At 34.6% G+C, this 22,022-nt stretch overlaps 1 protein-coding gene across 4 annotated transcripts in view; it reads left to right on the top strand.

The window, feature by feature from the left end:
- LOC115215027 overlaps positions 1-22,022 on the top strand; it is a 106,289-nt gene that overhangs the window by 58,445 nt on the left and 25,822 nt on the right. For all 4 annotated transcript variants that reach the window (XM_036502432.1, XM_036502441.1, XM_029784160.2 and 1 more), the window contains exons 9-10: positions 2,075-2,174; positions 8,441-8,499. In XM_036502432.1, coding sequence (XP_036358325.1) covers positions 2,075-2,174; positions 8,441-8,499 — 159 coding nt within the window. The remainder of the gene's footprint in view (positions 1-2,074; positions 2,175-8,440; positions 8,500-22,022) is intronic.

The following is a 22,022-nucleotide window of genomic DNA, read 5'->3' as shown; positions in this document are numbered from 1 at the left end:
CAGAAATTCCTGTGGCCAACATACTGAACATTTTTTTACTTTCTTTAATACATACGTACACACACACACACACACACATATATATATATATATATATATATATATATAATAATAACAAAGGGTAAAATTAATTAATTAAGAATTAATTAATAATTTCACCAAGCAGAATTCTGCATGAAAAAAGGACCATTTCATGGTAAACTTAAGTAATACTTAATAAATAGGGTTCAGCAAAGATTTGCTTTACCACATACTGAAATTTAGAAATAGCAGCCAAAAAACGTTACCTATTTCTTCTACTTTAAAAAGGGACTCCCAAAAAAACCAAAGTACTTGAAAACAATCACACAGGCAGAGAGGAAAAGTTACGAAAATCAATCAATATCTGGTCACCTATGGACGCGCGTTTCGGAATTAGGTTTGGAATAAAGAATATATAATTATACTTTACCCACCGTTTTCCTCTTCAGCATAGGAACCCAGGATTCGAAGGTGCTGGAATAATTGAACATATCTCTCTACCTAACGGTATCCGACAGATAATATTCAATGTTAGCACCACCGAATTCAAAACATGAATGAGGCTCAATTACCCTCCCCTGCCCGACCTCATGTGTCTTCAAGTAAGCTACTACAGAAAAAAATCTGTAGTTTGTTATCAGGGAGAAAATTCTCTGCCTGTGTGATTGTTTTCAAGTATTTTGGCTTTTTAAAATAGAAGAAATAGCTAACGTTTTTTGGTTGCTATTTCTAAATTTCGGTATGTGGTAAAGCAAATCTTTGCTGAACCCTATTTATTAAGTATATATGATTTTGATTTTGATTTTTCCAGTTTCAGCTAATGAGCTGTGGCCATGCTGGGGCACCGCCATATATATATATATATATATAATATATATATATATATACACGCACACACACACATATACATAAAATACACTTTAATTGAAATTAAGTTTCCCCAGAATTAAACATATCTAATATAATAAATGTGAATGTCAGTGTATCACACTTTTTCGACTTTACTCTGTGAGTAAATTAAAAACATTCTGAGCCAAATCCAGACCTGCATTCCTGAAATTTTGGATTCCTGTGTTTTCATTACTGCAATTATTTTTGGCAATATTTTTAACATGATTTTTTGCGAAGAATATGATCATCATTGGGATATGACTCTGGAGGAAGCAATTGCAACAAAATCTCCACAAGTCAGAGATCTGTTTGCAGATCTTCCCATTCGGGGTCGGTTGCTTAAAAGCTATATACTAGCTTAAAAGCCATCCAATAGGGCAGCTTTTAAGCTTATATAAGAATATTACTCTAAAATACTTTAAAACTGAGATTATATCACCCTCAGAATTAGTTGAGGCTTTCATTCAGCTTTAATGCAGTTTCACAATATAAAACTCTCTAAGAGAGAATGTATGATTCTGACTACATCAAAACTGAGCAAGACCTACTTATACTGAAAACATAAACCTTCAGTTTTCAACTGTATATGTTGTACCTCTCTTAATTGTAATAATCTCAAAATTATTTGAAAGCTATATTAAATATATATTGTTATAAATAATAACATCATTCATAAGCTCTGTATTGAGTTGTGCAATCTTTCTCATACAGTTATTGTCAAATATGCTCTATTTGATCATTTTATTCCCATCAAAAAAGTCACTTATGTTTCTGACCATGATGAGGCTGAAAGAACTGCAATCTTTTAGCTGTCGTTTTTTTTTTTTTATTTTACTCTATAGATTATAGTCCCAGCAACATTCTGCTGGAAAACAATTACTTTTCCATAAGGTTATGGCTGAGGTTAAAGTGTTGTATCACATTCAGGTTTTACAGCAACCGTTGAGCTTGTTGTCTGCCTGATCAAGGTACGTAACTCAGTTTACCCAACAGCAATAATATACGTTGTACTCCTACTTCGTGGTTGATTGTGCTTGAGTAGGAAAGATATCAAACAGTAAAAGTAATTTTGCTCAACCAAATAAATGATACCAAACATGCAAACATAAAGAAATAAATTCAAAACAGTTTCACAAAAAAACCCTCTTATTTCTTTTTCCAGGTGATAATAACTTGCATTATTGGCTTCAAAATCCGAGAGAATGTTATTGACGACTACCACAATATTGGCAATTCTTTCCTCATGGGAACTGTCGCATTGGGTAGGCATGATTATTGTATTCTTAATCGATGCATATTATGTATCTAACTACTATTTATTTATTATTCACATACTCAGTTTTTTTTTCATGTACCTGGTTGCTACACACAATAGCTATGTATGTATATATGATGTTCCAAATTCTCACAAACTTTGTTGTTATATGCATTCTTGTTAAGCACTTAGTTGTCATGTACCTCATAATCATAAACCACACACCATTTAGTAAATTGCTATGTAAAAGACCCCCTTTGGTCATGAATGACCATGGGATTGCACCTACAAAGTTACCTTCCAAGACACAAGTCCAGGCAAGGTTGTTTTTATGGAATACCCACAGTCACCCATGCATACCAGCCTCCACACCACAAATGTTATCCAAGGGAAAGGCAAAAGCTGATACAGCTTGGCACCAGTGATGTTGCAACTCATTTCTACAGCTGAGTGAACTGGAGCAACATGAAATAAAGTGTCTTGCTCAAGAGCACAACATACAGCCTGGTCCAGGAATTGAACTCACTACCTGATGATAGCGAGCCTGTATGTGTTTATTTGCTATATAATAATAGTTACATGTACCTGCTTGTTAAGTGTCCAACCGTTACAGTACCGAAATATGTACCAAGTAGCCATGTTGATATGCCCTAGGGTTTTATGCACATACATTTTTCTTATGGCAGTTATTCCATAAATCACCTTTTTATTGGATTTGTTTAGTGTGGAAAAAGAGCCCATGACACTCACAAGCCCTCCAAGGTCATGGAGAACAATATGGTTGATGTTTCTCTTGAATAGACACAAGTTAACTATTTTGGGGAAAATATAACCAAGGAGGGAATTCTAGAAGGCAGATGTTCTGCAGGAGAAGGAATAGGTGTAGTGAATAATGTGGATGGATAAACGTGGGTAATGAGAAAAAGAGAAATGATTGAGTCAGGATAGTCTGAGCAGTTGTTGTTCTAGACCAACCAGTTTCAAGTGCTAGAGACCATTGTAGTAGTGATATAAAAATAGAGAGATGACACTGCATCTGTGGGAAGGATATTAGAGAGTGTTGAGAAGTAATTTCTTGCCAGTCAGATAGGTGACCTCTTTTTTTATGCAATCTAAGATATCTGTGGGAGTAGAGGCAGTACTGTCCTAGATGTAAGATTAGTATTCTGCTGTGGGCCCTTCACCTGAGCTTTGTCTAGTTTCTGGTCCTGAAGAAAAAAGCTAGTTTTTGTGATATGAAGGATGTGTGTTTGCCAGGAGAGATCTTCAGTGAACTTGAGGATTCTATTTGAGTACTGTTCGTGCTTAGGGGTAGGATATAATACTGTTTTCTAAACGTGTAATTGTTATGTCATTGTGCAATTGAAGGAGATAAAATTTACATAATCCTATTGGAGGATGTTTTCAAAGTTTTTGCTCATGGAATCAGTGCAGGTTTGAAGCAAAGTATCTAATTTGCAGGTTTGAAACGAGGTATGTGCATCACATTTGTATGAGGATGTTTAGAGAGGGTGGAAGGGCAGTATCATCCACATAAGAATGGCCATTATTCGAGGCAACAGCAAGTAGGACATTGGGCTACAGGAGAAAAAATTTAAGATGAGCACCAAACTTTTTGGCACATCAGAATCAATAGAGTGTGAGTCAGAGGAAGCTCCTTCAGTGCATATCTCAACAGTGTAATTTGACAAAAGTTATAGATCCAAAAGATGCAAACTATATGCAAAGAGGCAGAAAAGGTCTACTTACTAAGAGATTTGTACATTAGACATGGTCAAATACCTTGCTGATGTTTGGCACAACAACACCGTTTTCACCAGATTTCTCATGATTAAGGAATCACTGTTATGGAACAGAAAAGGGTCTCTTTTGATGTAGTTTTATGGAGGCTCTACCTGTGGTTATTTAGTGGATAGAGAAACTGAAGGTATTGGAGAAGAAGGTTGTAAATAGCTATTGCCATTACCTTACAAATGTTGGAAGTGTGATAGGACAATATTTGGCAGGGTTAGAGGGGTTGCTCTTTTTACAGAATGTAGTATGTTTCCAAACATCAAAACATATTTCTGGGAAAAGAGAGTGTGGGAGAGAGATTAAAAAGTATAGTGAAAATGAGAGCTAGTCTGGGTGCATTGTTTAAGCAGAATAGAATGTACATCATCAAAGATGATGGCTTTGTTGCTTTGATGTGACCAAATGTAAATTTACAAAATAACATTTATGCATGCATGGATGAGTCTGGAAAATGGAAAGGAATAATGTTTTAAATTTATCAAAGTGGAGCATGTGCAGTGTGGAATTGGATGCAAAGCAGTGAATTAATATGAGGGATTTTTTTCCATTGGAGTCCTGCTAACAGAGACATTATGATTGAGAAATGAAGGAAAGGAGAATTCCACAAAATTATTAGAGATTCTTTTGTTAAGAGACCAGAAGAACTGGCTGCAGTTTGATAAATGGGACATTTCTTTTAGCTGTACAATACTTAGAGAAGTCCTTCACATTTTGGATGATGATCTTGCAAAAATTGCAGGGTTGGTCATTCAGTTTACAATTTTTTGTTATGTACCTCAACTGGCTTCCATGCCGGTGGCACGTAAAAAGCACCATCCGAATCGTGGCCGATGCCAGTGCCGCCTCGACTGGCTTCCGTGCTGGTGGCATGTAAAATGCACCAATCCGACCGTTGCCAGCCTCGCCTGGCAACTGTGCAGGTGGCACGTAAAAAGCACCCACTACACTCACGGAGTGGTTGGCATTAGGAAGGGCATCCAGCTGTAGAAACATTGCCAGATAAGACTGGAGCCTGGTGTAGCCTTCTGGCTTCCCAGATCCCCGGTCAAACCATCCAACCCATGCTAGCATGGAGAACAGACGTTAAACGATGATGATGATGATGATGATGATGATGATGTACCTACTTATATACCTAATTAATGTGTACCACATTGCCATTCAAACACAAATGATTGCTTGTTGTGTTCTTGGGTTTTTTTTTTGTTCTTTTTTGCTTAAGTAATTGTCATCATAATTACCATGTATTTGTTGTCATGTGTTTGTTCATTACATATCTTTTGTTTGTAGCATTTTGTACTTGATAGTGAAACACCTTGTTACCAAGGTCCTTGGTAAGAAGCTATATGCTTTATTATTTGCAATGTAGCTGTTTAAGTTGCCTGTTGCAGAGCTTCTTATGTTACCTCATTGTATATGGTATAGCAGCCGATTAGATATCTGATGGTCTCTGGTGTAGCTAATTATGTATCTGATTATGTATTGTATAACTTATCCTATTTGATTGTCCATGATATAGCTGTATAGGTACCCAACTGGCTGCTGTACAGCTTCTTATATTTCCAGATTGCTGGATATTTGACTGTCTGTTGTATAGCTTGTGTGTGTGTGTTGTTGCATGTCATATAGCTGGTTAGGTTCTTCATCGTCCATTGTATTGAATAGCTGCTTATGTCTGATCGTTAACATTTCCATTTCAGAAGTTTTAATTCTTTTCCCTCATTTTATTATATCAGTACTATAATAATAATAATATCAAGTGTGTTGCATATAGTGCTCAAATGTAGTACAACTCCTCAGAAAAGATGAAAAGGGGAGACCAACTGCAATAGTAAAACATGTGAATAAAGGAAGACAATAATGAAAGATATATACAATGTACTCAGAATATAACACAACACAAACAAAAAAATAGGATCACAAAAGAGCCTCAAAGAAGAAAAGAATACTTAGGTAGGTCAAGAGTAGAATGAATAGTTAATAGATTAGGAAAGTATTAAATTTTTGAAGGACACATTGCCCTATTAGTTAATGACTGATGTGGGTATCTCATTCTTTGTTCCAACAAATCTGAGTGTAAAGTTCTGGGTGTTGTGTTGTTTAATATTTTAAGCTCTTGTTTTAGTCATTAGACTGCAACCATGCTGGGGCACCACCTTCAAGAAGTTTAGTCAAATAAATCAACCCCAGTACTTACTTTTTTTTAAGCTTGTTACTTATTCTATTGGTCTCGTTTGCCAAGCTGCTAAGTTACAGGAATGTAAACACACAGACACTGGTTGCCAAGCAGTGGTGGCAGCAAACACAGACACAAAGACACACACATAGATGCGCACACACACACACACCACACACACACACACACACACACACACACATGATGGGTTTCTTTCCAGTTCTGTCTACCAAACCCATTCACAAGGCTTTGTTTGGCCCAAGGCTATAGTAGAAGACACTTGCCCTAGGTGATATGCAGTGGAACTGAACCCAGAACCATATGGTTATGAACCAAACTTTTTACTACACATGTTTCTAGATTTTATTAGCATGGCCATTAGTGGTAGAGACATTGAATTCAAAAAGGTCATCAAAGTTATTGGAGTGGAAATGGTGGCTAATCTTGTGGGACTTTACCATGTCAGCTGCTACACATCAAAACTTTAATGTCTCACTTCCTATGAGGACAAGATGTACAAGATATATTAAGTGAATGAAAGAGATCATTTGTCTGGTTACATGTCTCTAGGCAGCTTTCAGTAGATCAATCTTCAGGACAAGATGTGAGTTCCAAAATAGAGATGCAAACAGCTGATAGAAGTCATAGTGAGTAACATCAAAATACCATTGGTCATTATTATCCTTTCAGGGACAATCAAATAAAACATCAATCATACACTGCATTTGATGGTATCAACTGACACCTCCCTAAAATTGCTGGTCATCTATGTAAATCATAAACCATTATTATTATTACTGTTATTGTTGTCATTGTTGTTGTTACTATTATTATTATTATTATTATTATTATTATTGGCTCATGGCTCGCAGGACGGCATGCTGTGCTAACCTTGGATTATAGAGTGACCCACTGTTCTTGAGGAGACCTACTGAGTCAAGTATGTCAACACCAACATCAAAATAAAAATCAAATGGAAATTGTAGTTAAGATACCCATGCCAGTGGCATGTAAAAATGACCATCCGAATGTGGCTGATGCCAGCACTGCCTGACTGGTGTCTGTGTCGGTAACACATAAAAAGCACCAACTGATTGTGGCTGTTTGCCAGCCTCCTCTGGCCCCTGTGCTGGTGGCACATAAAAAGCACTCACTACACTCACGGAGTAGTTGGCGTTAGGAAGGGCATCCAGCTGTAGAAACACTGCCAGATCAGACTGGAGTCTGGTGCAGCCTCCTGGCTTCCCAGACCTCAGTCGAACCATCCAAACCATGCTAGCATGGAAAACAGATGTTAAATGATGATTATTATTATTATTATTATTATTATTAGTAGTAGTAGTAGTAGTAGTAGTAGTAGTAGTATAAGGTAGTGGATAGGCAGAATCATTATGGTATAGGACGAAATGGTTTGTGTTATTTAGGTACAGCTCTTTATAGTCTGGATTCAAATCCTGCCAAGATCAACTTTGCCTTTCAACCCTCGAGGATCAATAAAATAAAGTGCTAAATGATTATTGATAGCATTAAAAAGAAAAGAAAAACACTTTTGCAATCAAACTGGTGTCTTTGATAAATACTTTTTTCCACCAGGATTGACTTTGTCTTTCATCCTTTCGGAGTCGATAAAATAAGTATCAGTTGAACACTGGGGTCAATGTAATCAATTATCTCCATCCCCAAAATGTCAGGCCTTGTGCCTTTAGTAGAAAGGATTATTATTTTATTCTTCATTAAGACAGCAATCTAGCAGTAACATTAGCACATCAAACAAAATGCTAAGTGGCATTTTATCCATCTGTACATTCTGAGTTCAAATTCTGCTAAGATCAACTTTGTCTTCCATCATTTTGAGGTTGACTTTGCCTTCTATCCTTTTAGGGTTGATAAAATAAACCCCAGTTGTGCACTGGGAGGTCAATGTAATCAACTTCTCCACACACACACACACACACACACATTCCAAAAAATTACTAGCCTTGTATCAAAATTTAAAACCATTTGTTTATTCCTCATTAAGATGAAGAGCTGGCAGAATTGTTAGTGCATTGAAAAAAATACTTGAGGCACTTTTTCCAGCTTTTTACATTCTAAGATCAAATTCCATCAAAGTCATCTTTGCCTTTCTTCCTTTTGGAGTCAATAAAATAAGTACAAGTTGAACACTGGTATCAATATAATCAGGTAACCCTCTCCCCTTAAAATTGCTGGCCTTGTGCCAAAATTTGAAACCATAAATTTATTCTTCATTCTTCTTTTATTTTTATTCTTCATTTTTATTTTATTTTTATTCTTCATTTTAGGGGGAACTATATATGTGATGCCATTTCTTTACAAAGATATTGTGCAAAATAAAACAGAGGTGCCATTTTTGTTATTATTAAAAGAAATCATTATTATTTTTTTTATTTATATTGTAAGTTTTTGCTATGTAACTATGCACAGTTGTGTGCATTTTGGATATACACTACGTTTTATTCTGGTTTTGTGTTTTCTATTGTATTCGCATTCCTCTGCTTGCAGTGCCTAGTTGTACTATACTCTGTATGTAAACCCTGGGATTTTGGTCATATATTTGTCTGCTTCATTTTTTAAGCATTCCCAAGGTGCCTATTATTATATGGACTGCATCTATTTTTAATCTCTGTATTCTGGTTACTTCTAATTTCAGGTTATTATATTTGAATAATTTTCCCATTTCTTTTAGTGATACATTATTGTTTGTTGGGACTGATATGTCATTTCTTTTGATCATCCTTGACAACAATAACTTATCAGTACACTTGATCTCTCTTTCTGTGTGGATTGGAAAATCCCTGAGCCTGTTTGCATTTTAATTCCCTAAGACCTGTTTTGGTGTATATTTATACAATTTCTTTTCTGTTAGCATTTCATTATATCAGCAGTAAGAAAGCATTTCTTCCAGTTTTATGTTTTAAGTTCAAATTCTACTGAGATCAACTTTGCCTTTCAACCTTGCAGGGTTTTCAGGCTAAATTTGAAAGTCTGCATGAAAGGTAAAGAAAACACAATATCCCACCTAAAACTAAAATTATTTTAAAAACTCTAAAAACATCAACTTGATTATGGCTGGGAAATAACAGTTTACTCAAAGTAACTGTCCACAGCTTCCACCGCAGCTTCAGGACAGCTCCAGAACTTGGTGCATGCATTCCTTACTGTATCTCTGGGAAGATCTTCTTTGATCTTGGCCACCTGCACAGCCTTGGTGTTGCAAGCAGAGTAGTTGGAGTCTGTCTAAACCATGCCCTACACATAACAATCCATGGAATTACAATCAAAGGAATTAGGAGGTCGGAAATTGGGGCTGGTGAAGTTGTAGAAACTTTCTGACAACCAATTCTGGCCTTTTCCAGAGGAATGGAAAAGAGCCAAATCTTGCTACTACACATATGGCCCTCCTGCAGCAACTACTTTCTACTCTTTTTGGAAGTATAGTAATGAACCGAATCTTGCTGCCACACATATAGCCTTCTAGCTGCAACCCTCCCCAGCCAAAGTTTGATTTCAGTCTCCTGTAGCTTCACATAGTCATCTGAATTGAGCCTAAGGCCCTGTTTAAAGATGTGGGGTAGCATGATGTCACCCTCACTGGAGATACCCAAAGATCACACTTTGAGGGATCTTAGTTTTCATGACACATGGGACATCACAGGGATTGTAGGCAAACTTACAATCCAGATTGTTCTGAGTATTGTGCAACTAATTCTGGCAGAAGCTCTTTTCATCTTTTCTTCTGAGAAGAACCAGATCCTCTCTGGCTCAACAGGATGCCTCAACTTTTCTGGGACCATCTATGCCTTTGTCAAGCAGTTCTCTTTGGCTTTGGCTGTCAGAATCTGTCCCTTGCGCCTCTTGTATGAGTGTAGTGAAGGTTTTCATTTAGTGCCAGCTTCATGGTGGTGACTCTATCACTAAAGCTTGAATTCCTTTGCTCAGATTTTCCATCACCTTGCACTGTAGTTGTTGGATGAATTCCAATGTGCAGACACAGTCAGAATGCCTGCTGTGTCCCTTCCTGCTGGCCACAGCTTCATAGTCTCTGTTGCAGTTGTCCATGTCATATCTTACAACCATCACAGTATTCAAAGAACATTGAGCAGCTGTCACGATGTCAGCATTTTGACACTTGATGTGAATCATTATGATACAGGTAACTTCTTTTCCAATATTCAGATGGCTTTCAGTCCTCCATGTCAGCTGACTTTTTCTCACATACAACTTTATGTTCTTCAATGCTGTTGACTGTTCACCAATACATTAGGCTGTCACGCATGAAAGAAGACATAAAATATCATCAAATTTAGCCGAAACGCTCTGCAAGTACTAACTGAACACTGAGGTCAATGTAATCAAATGGCCTCTCTCTACAAAATTTCAAGCCTTGTGTCTATAGTAGAAAAAATTGTTGTTGTTGTTGTTGTGGTGGTGGTGGTGGTGGTAGTCGCGGTCGTGGTCATGGTTGCTGTCATCGTCATCATGGTTGTGGTGGTCATGGTGGTCATGGTCATTGCAGTAATGGCAATGGTGGTAATCAGAATATTAGATAGGCAGGTTGTTGTGCATAATACATAATTCTGGGATTGATAAAGCATTGGTTATGAACCCACAATGATTGCCTTGATTAAATTTTTCCTCAAACCATGCAGTCTTGTGCTTGTTCTAGAAATGATGATGATGATCATCATCATCAACCCTTTGTAACTTTTGTCCTGTATTTTGTCCCTTTATGTTTTAATTAATTTTTGTCAGCTATTGTGGCCAATAAACGAATTAATTATTATTATTATTATTATTATTATTATTATTATTATTATTATAATAATAATAATAATAATAATAATAATAATAATAAGAAGAAGAAGAAGAAGAAGAAGAAGAAAGGTGGTGAGCTGGCAGAATCATTAGCATGCCGGGCGAAATGCTTAGTGCTATTTCATCTGCCACTACATTGTGAGTTCAAATTCTACCAAAGTTGACTTTGCCTCTCACTCTTTCTCAAGGTCAATAAATTAAGTACCAGTTGAGTACTGGGGTCAATATCATCAACTAGTCCCCTCCCCCTCCAAATTTCAGGCCTTGTACCTATAGTAGAAAGGATTATTATTATTATTATTATTATTATTATTATTATTATTAAGATGTTGAGCTGGTACAATTGGCAGAGCACTGGAGAAAATGCTTTGCAGTATTTAGTTATATCCATTTGTTTTAAAAATAAGTCTTGCAAGGATAGAACTGTGATCTACTGAGAGTTGACTCAGTTAACAATATCTACTCCTCAAAATGTGTGTGCTATTATGTCTTATCTAAAAAATCTCTATTATTATATTAGGGTGGTGAGAAGCAGAATTGTTAAAAACACAGATCAAATGTCCTGTAATATTTAGTTACATTCTTTCACATTCAAAGTTCAAAACTGTCAGGTCAGCTTTGCCAGTCATTTTTCTGCTGACAAAGACAAAAATAACAACTATGACAGTGTCAGCAGAGGTGACAGTAGTGGTAGTGGTAGTAGAAGTAGTGGTGGTGGTGGTGGTGGTGGTGGTGGCAGCCGGCAGGGGCATGGCGGTGAGAAGGAGGAGGAGGAGTAGTAAGATAAAGGTGTGAAGGGAATTAACAAGTTCATTCTTAAAATGGAATCATATGTATGTTCCGAATGCAGGTTTTAATCCTAATCCAAGTACATTCAAGTGCTTCCAGTAAATCGAATAATGTAATATTTCAAAGGTGAAATGTCAAAATGTCTCAAAGTAAATGAAAAAAATTAAATACTGTGAGATTAGGACTGCGTTTAAGAAAAGTGAACTTGTATGGGTGTATGTGATGTAGGAATACATGAGTGCGCGCACACGCACACACACACACACACATAACAGGCTTCTTTCAGTTTCAGTCTGCCAAATCCATTCACAAGGCTTTAGTTGGCCTGAGGCAACCTGGAACAATGTGGTTAGGAAGCAAGCTTCTTACTACAGTCGCACCTACATGTATGTATGTGTGTGTGTGTGGATATATATGCATGTCTATGTAAGTATGTGCATGTAATGTATAAACATATATATGTATATACGTTACACATGCCACACATATGCACCAGTATGTAAACACACAAAATAATATTTATATATAAAATTAATTAATACACATATCTGCACTTACACACACATAAATATTATATCTATATTTCATCATCTTGATCATTATGATCTAATGTCCATGTTCCTGGCTAGCATGAGTTGGACAGTTAGACAATATCTGATAGGACCAAGGATGGCATCGTGCTACAGTGTCTGCCTTTGCATAGTTTCTATAACTGAAAGCCCATCCTTATGCCAACCACTTTACTGTGTGTTATGAATACATTTATTGTCACCAGCACTTGTAAGATTGCCATGAAGCTCACAAGATAATGAACCTTGGGGGAGAAGGGTGCTTTATGCTTTGCAGTGCAGGTTAAAGAATGAGAGAAAGGAGAACTGATTTCTTGTTACAGAAAAGTTGTATGGCTACTCACATTTAGAAGAAAGGGTAAGAAACATCAAATGAAACTGCAAAGATTTAAATATTGGTGATGAAGTATCCATAATGGTATGGCTGTTAATTGAGATAGAAGTATGCTTCACAACCACATGGTGTTAGATTCAGACACCATGAACAGCATCTTGTGCAAATGTCTTCTCTTATTATTCCTGACTGACCAATGATTGGAGAATGAATATTGTAGATAAAACCTGTAGTAAGCCTATGATTTTCCTTTGAGTTTTATTTAAGTTCTTGAATGGGTTCAAGCTAGTCACTAACAAAGCAACAACATTTTTTGAGTCAAGAAAGTTCCCAGTGTTTGTAAATATTTGGTTGAGCTAGTGTGTTGGTTCAACTGTCGATGTGTATACCCAAATGTGTGCATCTATTCACATATGAATCTCAGATGGAGAATTTTGGGAATGTCTTACAAATCTTCACTGTGCCAATAATAGATTGGATGTCAGATTCTATGGATCTCAGAAACTATGTCAGATTCGTTTGCTCTTCTTTGAAAAAAACCTAGTTTTTTTGTGTAAATTTGTTGGCACATAGCCTTGTGTATGTATGTATGCATGTATGTATGTATGGGTATATTTATGTATGCATGTATGTTTCTGCATGTGCATGCATATGAGCATGCATATATATGTATTTGCATATGTGTGCTTATTCACATGTGTATATTTGTTGATATTTGGCTTGAAACACTGCTTATATTGCAGTGAAACACTGCTTATATTGGCATGCCTAATTGATATTATAACCAATTGCTTTATGCTTTCAAAGACTTAAGAAGGATAGAAATCCCTCATTTGAAACACAAAGAAGGCAATAACCAAATGAGTAAACAAGTGCATTTATATCTACATACATACATACATACATACATATGTGTGTGTGTGTGTGTGTGTGTGTGTATAAGAGATACCTCCACGCTGCAAATAGCAGCCAAAACTTGACTTTAAAACCACATTAAATGTTACTATCTGTGTATATTCCACTGAAGAAGCAAAGCATTTCGTATGCAAAGCCAGAAATCCGGTATCTGGAATTATCCAGTAATTTTTTGCTTGTTCATCTTGTCCTTTTGTCTTCTCTCCTGGTGTGGTATGAACATTTAATGTGGTTTTAGAGTCAAGTTTTGGCTGCTATTTCCAACGTGGAGGTATCCCTTAGATACCCTAAATTATAGTTTTAAAAATAATTATTACCTTTGACGGTTTTTATTCCCATGCTGGCCACTTGATAGGATCGATAATTAAATTAACAAGCTCATATATATATATATATATATATATAAAATATTATTAGAGACAAAACCACTATTTTGCAAAACAAACAAGGAAAGACTTAATCAATACATAAAATTTTAATAAATAGTCAAAAAAACCGCCACTACAATTGTTTCTTGTCTTGATCGACAATCTTCAGGTGGACTTCCAATCTAAAATATCAATATTTTAAAATATAAAAATAATAATTTTAAAATAATTAAAGTATGAATGAAAAAATATAAATATATAATCCATATATAACTATATATAATCCATATATAATCAATATATAAACAATATATAAACTAAAATAAACCTATCAACAATTAAATATAAAATATAAAATATAAAATATAAAATATAAAACAAAACAAAAAATAATAATAATATAATAATAAACTATATATACACCCATACATATATACCTAATTATATATAACCATATCTAACTACATACACTAAATCACACCCCTATATATATATCCCTATACATACACATAAAAACGTCTAGGCAACTATAAATAAATAAAATAGCTAAATACTTCAACACAATACTTATTCATACTCCCACACACACACACATACAACCCACATTCACGCTCTAGAAAACGGACATCACTTAAAATTATGAACGGAGAAATGGAATTAAAAATTATATTCACTTGGTAAAACGAACACTACTTAAAAATTATGAATGAAACAATGCAATAAAACAACAGACATCGCAAATAGACACAAATTACTACGAATTCCTTAACAAACCTACCATGATAAACCAAAACTCATAAAAACATATAATGATAAAATCTCCCTTTACTAAACTCTATAACATACCTATATAGCAATCTCCCTAACCTAAACATTCACACACAAATACACACACGTAAACCACACACCCACGACATATACAAATACCCACACCACTTACACATACATATAAACCTCAACATATACTCCAAAAACCCACTCAACCCCACACAGACAAATAAACACAAAAATTATGAATGGATTCTTTTATAAAACTACCATGATAAGCTAAAACTCACAAAACATAAATGATAAAACCTCCCTTTACTAAACACTATAACATACTTATATAGCAATCCCTTTAACCTATACATTCACACACAAATACACACACGTAAACCACACACCCATAACAAATACAAACACCCACCCCACTCACACACACCCACAAGTACATATAAGCCTCAACATATACACCAAACAAAATTACTTTACCAAGGAACTTAACATATGTATAAAAAGTATAACCGCTCTGGAAACGAACATCTTTTAAAATAATGAATGGAGAAATGGAATTAAAAATAATATTCACGTGGCAAAACGAACACCACTCAAAAATTATGAATGAAACAATGTAATAAAACAACCAACATCGAAAATAGACAAATTACCACGAATTCCCTAAAAAAAACCATGATAAACCAAAACTCTTAAAAACATATAACGATAAAATCTCCCTTTGCTAAACTCTATAACAAACCTATATAGCAATCCCCCTAACCTAAACATTCACACACAAAAAACACACACGTAAACCACAGACCCACGACTTATACACATACCTATACTAACTTATAAACCTCAATATACACCAAAAACCCACTCCCTCCCCACACAGACAAATTAACACATACATCCCAAAACCTAAATAACACACCCATATACACATTCACACACAAACACACACACACGCAAAACACACACACACAACAGATACATATACTCCCTCACATATACGCATATACATACTCACTAAACTCGATATATACAACAATATTTACACACCCACACTCATACAGATAAATAAATTATACAACTAAAAACTCACACACAATCTCATATACATAAACACTCCAATAAAAAACAACATTAAATACATCGTAATTAACCAGAATATCAAAAATAACAATATGACATAAGGAGAAATAAAATACATACTTACAAGTCAGTTTCAAATTATGAAGTGAAATTAAATTCTTAGCCGTTAAAAAAACCAAACCAAAATTACGTTACCATAGAAATATAACTTATGTAAAAAAAGAATACGCGCCATGGAAAGTAAACGTCATTTAAAATTATGAATGGAGAAATAGAATAAATGGAACTAAAAACTATATCCATGTGGCAAACCAACACTACTTAAAAAAAATTTATTATGAATGGATTCTTTAATAAAACTACCATAATAAATTATTATATACAATTATGAGCTTTAGCTCATCTTAGCAGCTCTAACAAACAACTTGCAGTAACCAAATCTATTCTCGATACCTGCCTTACTACTACACTATTCCATTCCCAATTCCAAGCAACGCTAGCCCACCACCCGGTTACAATTCCCAACTCCACCCATTCATTCACAATTTCAACGACGTTCAACTCCACAGCGCTACATATAAGCCTCAACATATACACCGGAGATTCGCTTTCAATCCGTGCGGATGGGTGAGAGTATACATTGAGTGTAGTGATGGGGCTCCCATTACTATACACATTTGTACCTGTGTGGTAGTCTCCATGTGTATATTCACGCACGGGTATAAATGCAGGGGGTACACGCGCACGGCATGTACGTGTACCCCCTCACATGTACATATGCATGCTAGTTGGGCTCGATATGTGCAACAATGTAATCGCGCCCACATACATGCATATGGGCAAGTTGCACAATCAAAATACGCACACGTGTGTGTGTGCGTTCCCTGGTTGTGCAATTCACCCATCTGGGTGTGAGTGGGTGTAAGCGTATTGCTGTGGATGTCGAGCTTGATACGTATGTATATGAGTGTGTATTGGGGGGTTGTACGTATTTATTGTGTGCATGTGCTTCACGCACGTGCGTCCATGTATGGATGAATATATTGGGATTGCTATGTGGGTGTAACTTGGGTATAGAGGGGGGAGTTTTGTCATTGTATGGGTGTAGGTTTCATTTGTGATGGTGGTTTGTTGGTGATTTTTAATATGTTCTGTATATTTGGGTTAGTTATGTATTATTGTAGTGTGTATAATTGTATACATATGATTGGTGTGAGTGGGATTACGCCCATTTTTGGGGATGTATGTGTTTATTTGTCCGTATAGGGCGGGAGTGCCGTTTGGTGTATATGTTGAGGCTCACATGCAATTCCAGGTACGCGCGAATGAAGTGGGCACTATATTTGTTATGGGTGTGTATACTTTATTATAACAGACAATACCCAAATAAAATCTGTCAATTCAACATACCAAATAAAAAACAAAAAACAAAGGGATCGTAAACATTCACACATACATACAAAACTCAATAAAAACACCACTAAATAACACCCATCAACATATAAATATATCCTCCAAAATACATATAACAAATGCATAATAAAAATACATAATAAAATAAAATAAAAATAAAAAAATATATAAATAAAGAAAATAAAAAAATCTAATATAAATTATTAAAGTTTTAACATACCATAAACTGTTATATTAATATACATTAAAAATGAACTAATTAAAACAAAGAAATATCAATAAAGACTAACTATAATTAAAGCCTAGACTACATAACCAAAAAATATATTATCTAAACTAATTTAAACTAAACTAAAGTAACCTAATAGGGAACTATTATTGCTATTTATCATGAAACTTATTATATAGGTAAGTAACTTATGTCTGCATTTTATTTTGCGCTCTTCACCAGTATTAAGTAAATTATCATACTTATAAAATAAAATTTCTTTAAACTCATTAGAGCATAAATAACAACAATTAGCTTCTATAGTATATGATTTAGTTTTACAAATTATTTCCCAAATTAAACTATAATTAATATTTAGTGATTTAAGACTCCAAATGTACTTACTAAGTCCGGTTGAGTTGATTAAGTTTTTTTTTTTAAAAGAATTCATATGTTGTGCGATTCTTAGTTTTATTTTTGAGGAAGTAGAACCTATATAAAACCGCTTTTGGGTAATTATTATTCTTAAAGTTATTATCATGTAATGTAACTATATACTTTTATACACTACATCGTTAATATCACAATTATTATTTAATATACAATTAGATTTATCTCTACATGTACAATTAATATAAGTCTTATCATTATTAATATTATTATCAAATAATTTCTTTTATAAAAATTATTCAGTTTATATTATATTAAATGAAGAAATAATGTTACCAACATTATTAGTGGTAGAATAACCAACTCCAAAATTATTAAAAGAGAAAATGTTTCTATATTTACGATTTATACACACACACACACATATATATATTATCTCTTACTTGTTTCAGTTATTAGATTGTGGCCATGCTGGGGCACCACCTTGAACTTTTTGTTGAAGGAATCGACCCAGTACTTTCTTTTTTAAGCCTGATACTTATTCTGTCAGTCTCTTTTGCCAAACCATTAATATATATATATATTATATATATATATATATACACACACAACATATATACATGTTGTATATAATATATATATATATATATATATATATATATATATACATACACAAACATACATGTGTGTGTGTGTGTGAGAGAGAGAGAGAGTGTATACAAACAGACATGCATAGAAATATACATTCATACACACATACGCATGTGTCTGTGGTCATACATGCACATGCTCAAACATTTTAATAAATTAAGAATATTTTACATATAGCATGCATTACATTGCCCTTTAATTTAGTTATCTAAATTAATGTCATTGTCCTTAATCTTTAGGTCTTTATATATGTATGTGTATGTGTTTTATGTGTAGTCATACATCTAAAACATTCAAAAATTAATTGAAAGAGCACTCAATACATTTAAGAAGTCTATTAAGTTTATTTTTACATAGAAAAGTTTAACAGTGATTTAGAAATCAATCACCTATGAAATTTCGAAGTTACTGTCAACCTCACCCTTACAAATATGTATGCATGTATGTCCGTATGTATGTATGTATGCATATATGTATATGCGTGTATATGTACGTATGCATGCATGTATAAATGTATTTACATATGTATGTAGGTATATATATGTGTGTATGTATGTGTGCATACATGTATATATGTGTATATGTATGTATGCATGCATGTATTTATATATGTATTTACGTATGTAAGCATGTATGTATTTATGTATATATGTATGTACATTCTCTTCTGTTTTGAATTATTTAAACTCTTCCTCTGAGGAAAGAGCTGGCTTCTAATAAAGATACAAAATTCCATCATTGGAATGTAGATGACAAAAACAATGTCACATTTTAAACTTGAGAAAAGTCTTGCATATTTTTACTGTTCCACTTACAGACTGAATTTGTAATATGTGAGCTGGTTGGTTGATTTATTTTTATGAAAACCCTAGTTTATCCAGATTGTCACTTAGGCATTTACTCACAAAACCAAGTACACCAATTATTATTCGTATAAATATGAACTCATAATCTGCATATAGAAGCTTGTAGTTTTGAAGCAGTCCTCTATATTTACCCTTTTCTCTTTAATTTTCAAACAAATATTCACATCAGCAGGGCAGCTGACTTCTAAGATGATACATACTTTTCCTTACATATGTATGTATGCATGTGTGTGTGTGTGTGTGTATCTGCATGTCTGTCTGTATTTATGTATGTATGTATGTATGTACTACCTGGTGTACCTGATAATTCCTGGGGTTAAAAATGTTCTATTGAAATGCCTTATTAGTCTGATATAAGAAAGCAATTTCGTTATAACTGCCACAGAAGGTGCATTTTCTGTTGCGAAAGAGTACAAAAATCTGTCAGCTGGAGGAGGGAGATGTTGTTGGAAGTTGGCAAGAGATTTTCGGAGGCTGCTGAAAAAGATTGATGGAGGCTGGTGAGAGAGGTTGTAGGAGGTTGCTGAGAGAGGTTGTCGGAGGTTGGCAAGAGAGGTTTTCGGAGGTTGTTGGAGGTTGTTGAGAGAGATTGTTGTTCACAGAAAAACTATTACTTTACTGTGAGAAAAGCGCTGTTAAAGTGTGAAGTAAAATTTGGCAATCGAGGATCAACTCCATGTTATGCCTGCATGAAGCCACTAAAATATGTTGTGGAATAAAAAACTTATCTACTGCCATGGAGAAAGTGTAACTGTAAAAATGCAGAATTATCGGAGTAATGGGCATCCAAAAAAGTATGTATGTATAGAAATGTATGAATGAAGGGATTCAAATTAAGGAAGTGCAATAATAATGTTTAGCAGTTCAAAACTGTGAGTAGTGAAATGCAGAATTAGGTCGGCTGATTGTGAGAATCAAATATTAATCGCATCACTAAAAACTGCAAGTGCTATGGGTTATTTCCTTTAGGCTGTTTAAATAAAATATTAGTAATATGTAGTAGATAGGAGGATCCATTGGATGGGCCCTATTATCGATTTTTTTCAACAATCTAAGTATGTCACAAGGTTTCCAGACATGAGTTCTACTCACATGTCAAATAAAGTAAAAAAGTGATATTGTCTGCAAAAAGGAGAAATTGGACACACAGCAAATCAATATTCTAAGTAATCGAACATAAACAATGAAATGGGTTATTTCCCTTGAGTGTTCAAAAAAATATTGTGTAGGTGGCATGGGTTATTTCCCTTGGGTGTTTAAAAAAATTAGTTATATGAGGTAGATATAAAGGTCCCTTCCAGGGGCCATATTATCTATTTTTTCAACAATCTAAGTATGTCACAGGGTTTCCAAATATGAGTCCTACTCACATGTCAATTTCATCAAAATCAATAAAACTATGTAGGAGGAGTTGGATAACAATGCCACAAACAAACACACCGATTTTCCACATATGTAGTAGATGTATGGGTGGATGGTTGGATGGACGTTCAGACATACAAACATGTGTACTAGGCTTTTAGAATCAGTGTACAGTTGAAGGAAAATAACTTAATTTTACATTTAAGAAAATAGAATCTCTACTCTCTCTTTCTTTCTTTCTTTCTTTCTATTATTTCATTCATCTTATGTGTAGTTGGTTTTCTGTGTTCCAGCAATCAGCATCCAAAGAATTAAAAAAGAATCCAATACATTTGACAACATAAGGACTCAGGAAATGTTTCAAGTCCAACAGGAAACTGTGTTTCCTGGGGCTAAATAGTAGTAATATTCTTCCCTTTCATGGGACTGACACATTAAGTTGACAACATACTATCACTTTACCATGCTGCTACTACATAAATCTCTCTGAGAGATTTAGAAATGTATTATTTCTATTTTCAGACTGATGATGAGCAATGACTCTGAAACTAGTCTCTGGATGCTGGCTTTGCTGGGTGGAGGTACTTGTCTCCACTTTGAAAACATAAGGACACAGGAAATGTGTCAAGTCCAACAGGAAACGGTGTTTCCTAGGGCTAAATAACAGTAGTATTCTTCCCTTTCATGAGACTGTAACATTAAGTTGACAACATAGCTATGCATGAATGTATGTATGTATGTATGTATGTATGTATGTATGTATGTATGTATGTATGTATGTAGTATGTATGTATGTATGTATATGATGTTATGTGTATATGTCTGTATTTATTTATGTCTGTCTGTCTGTATGTATGTATGCATATATGAATGAAAAACAATCTAAGCATGATCATCCCCACCTTTTGCATATCAGGGGCTGTATTTTCTAATATATCCTTTGCTACTTCTGAAAAGAATACAATTTTGAGAATTTGGCTGCTTTATCTAGCAAGTCAAACTACTGTATATATGTTCCCTCTTTTGGTGGTGGTGGTGGTGGTGTTACTATTGTTTTCCTAAGCACTAAAGTCACTACAGTTCCAATGCTGTGCTATACTACTGAATATATTTTTATGGTTTTATAGCCAACACAATGCGTGGAGCTATTTATATCTTTCAACACTACAGACAGATGTAAAAACTGTCTGAATGTACAATATCTCTGTATACAGAAAGATAGTTATGTCAGACTTGGTTTGCTTATGTGTTGAGATTTCACCAGGAACCAGACTATCCTAGTTACCCATCCTCAAAATATTGCTTATATATCCATTATTTTGAACAA

This window comes from Octopus sinensis, linkage group LG1, assembly GCF_006345805.1.
Source record: "Octopus sinensis linkage group LG1, ASM634580v1, whole genome shotgun sequence".
Lineage (NCBI taxonomy): Eukaryota > Metazoa > Mollusca > Cephalopoda > Octopoda > Octopodidae > Octopus > Octopus sinensis.
This window is presented reverse-complemented; position numbering and strand designations above follow the sequence as displayed.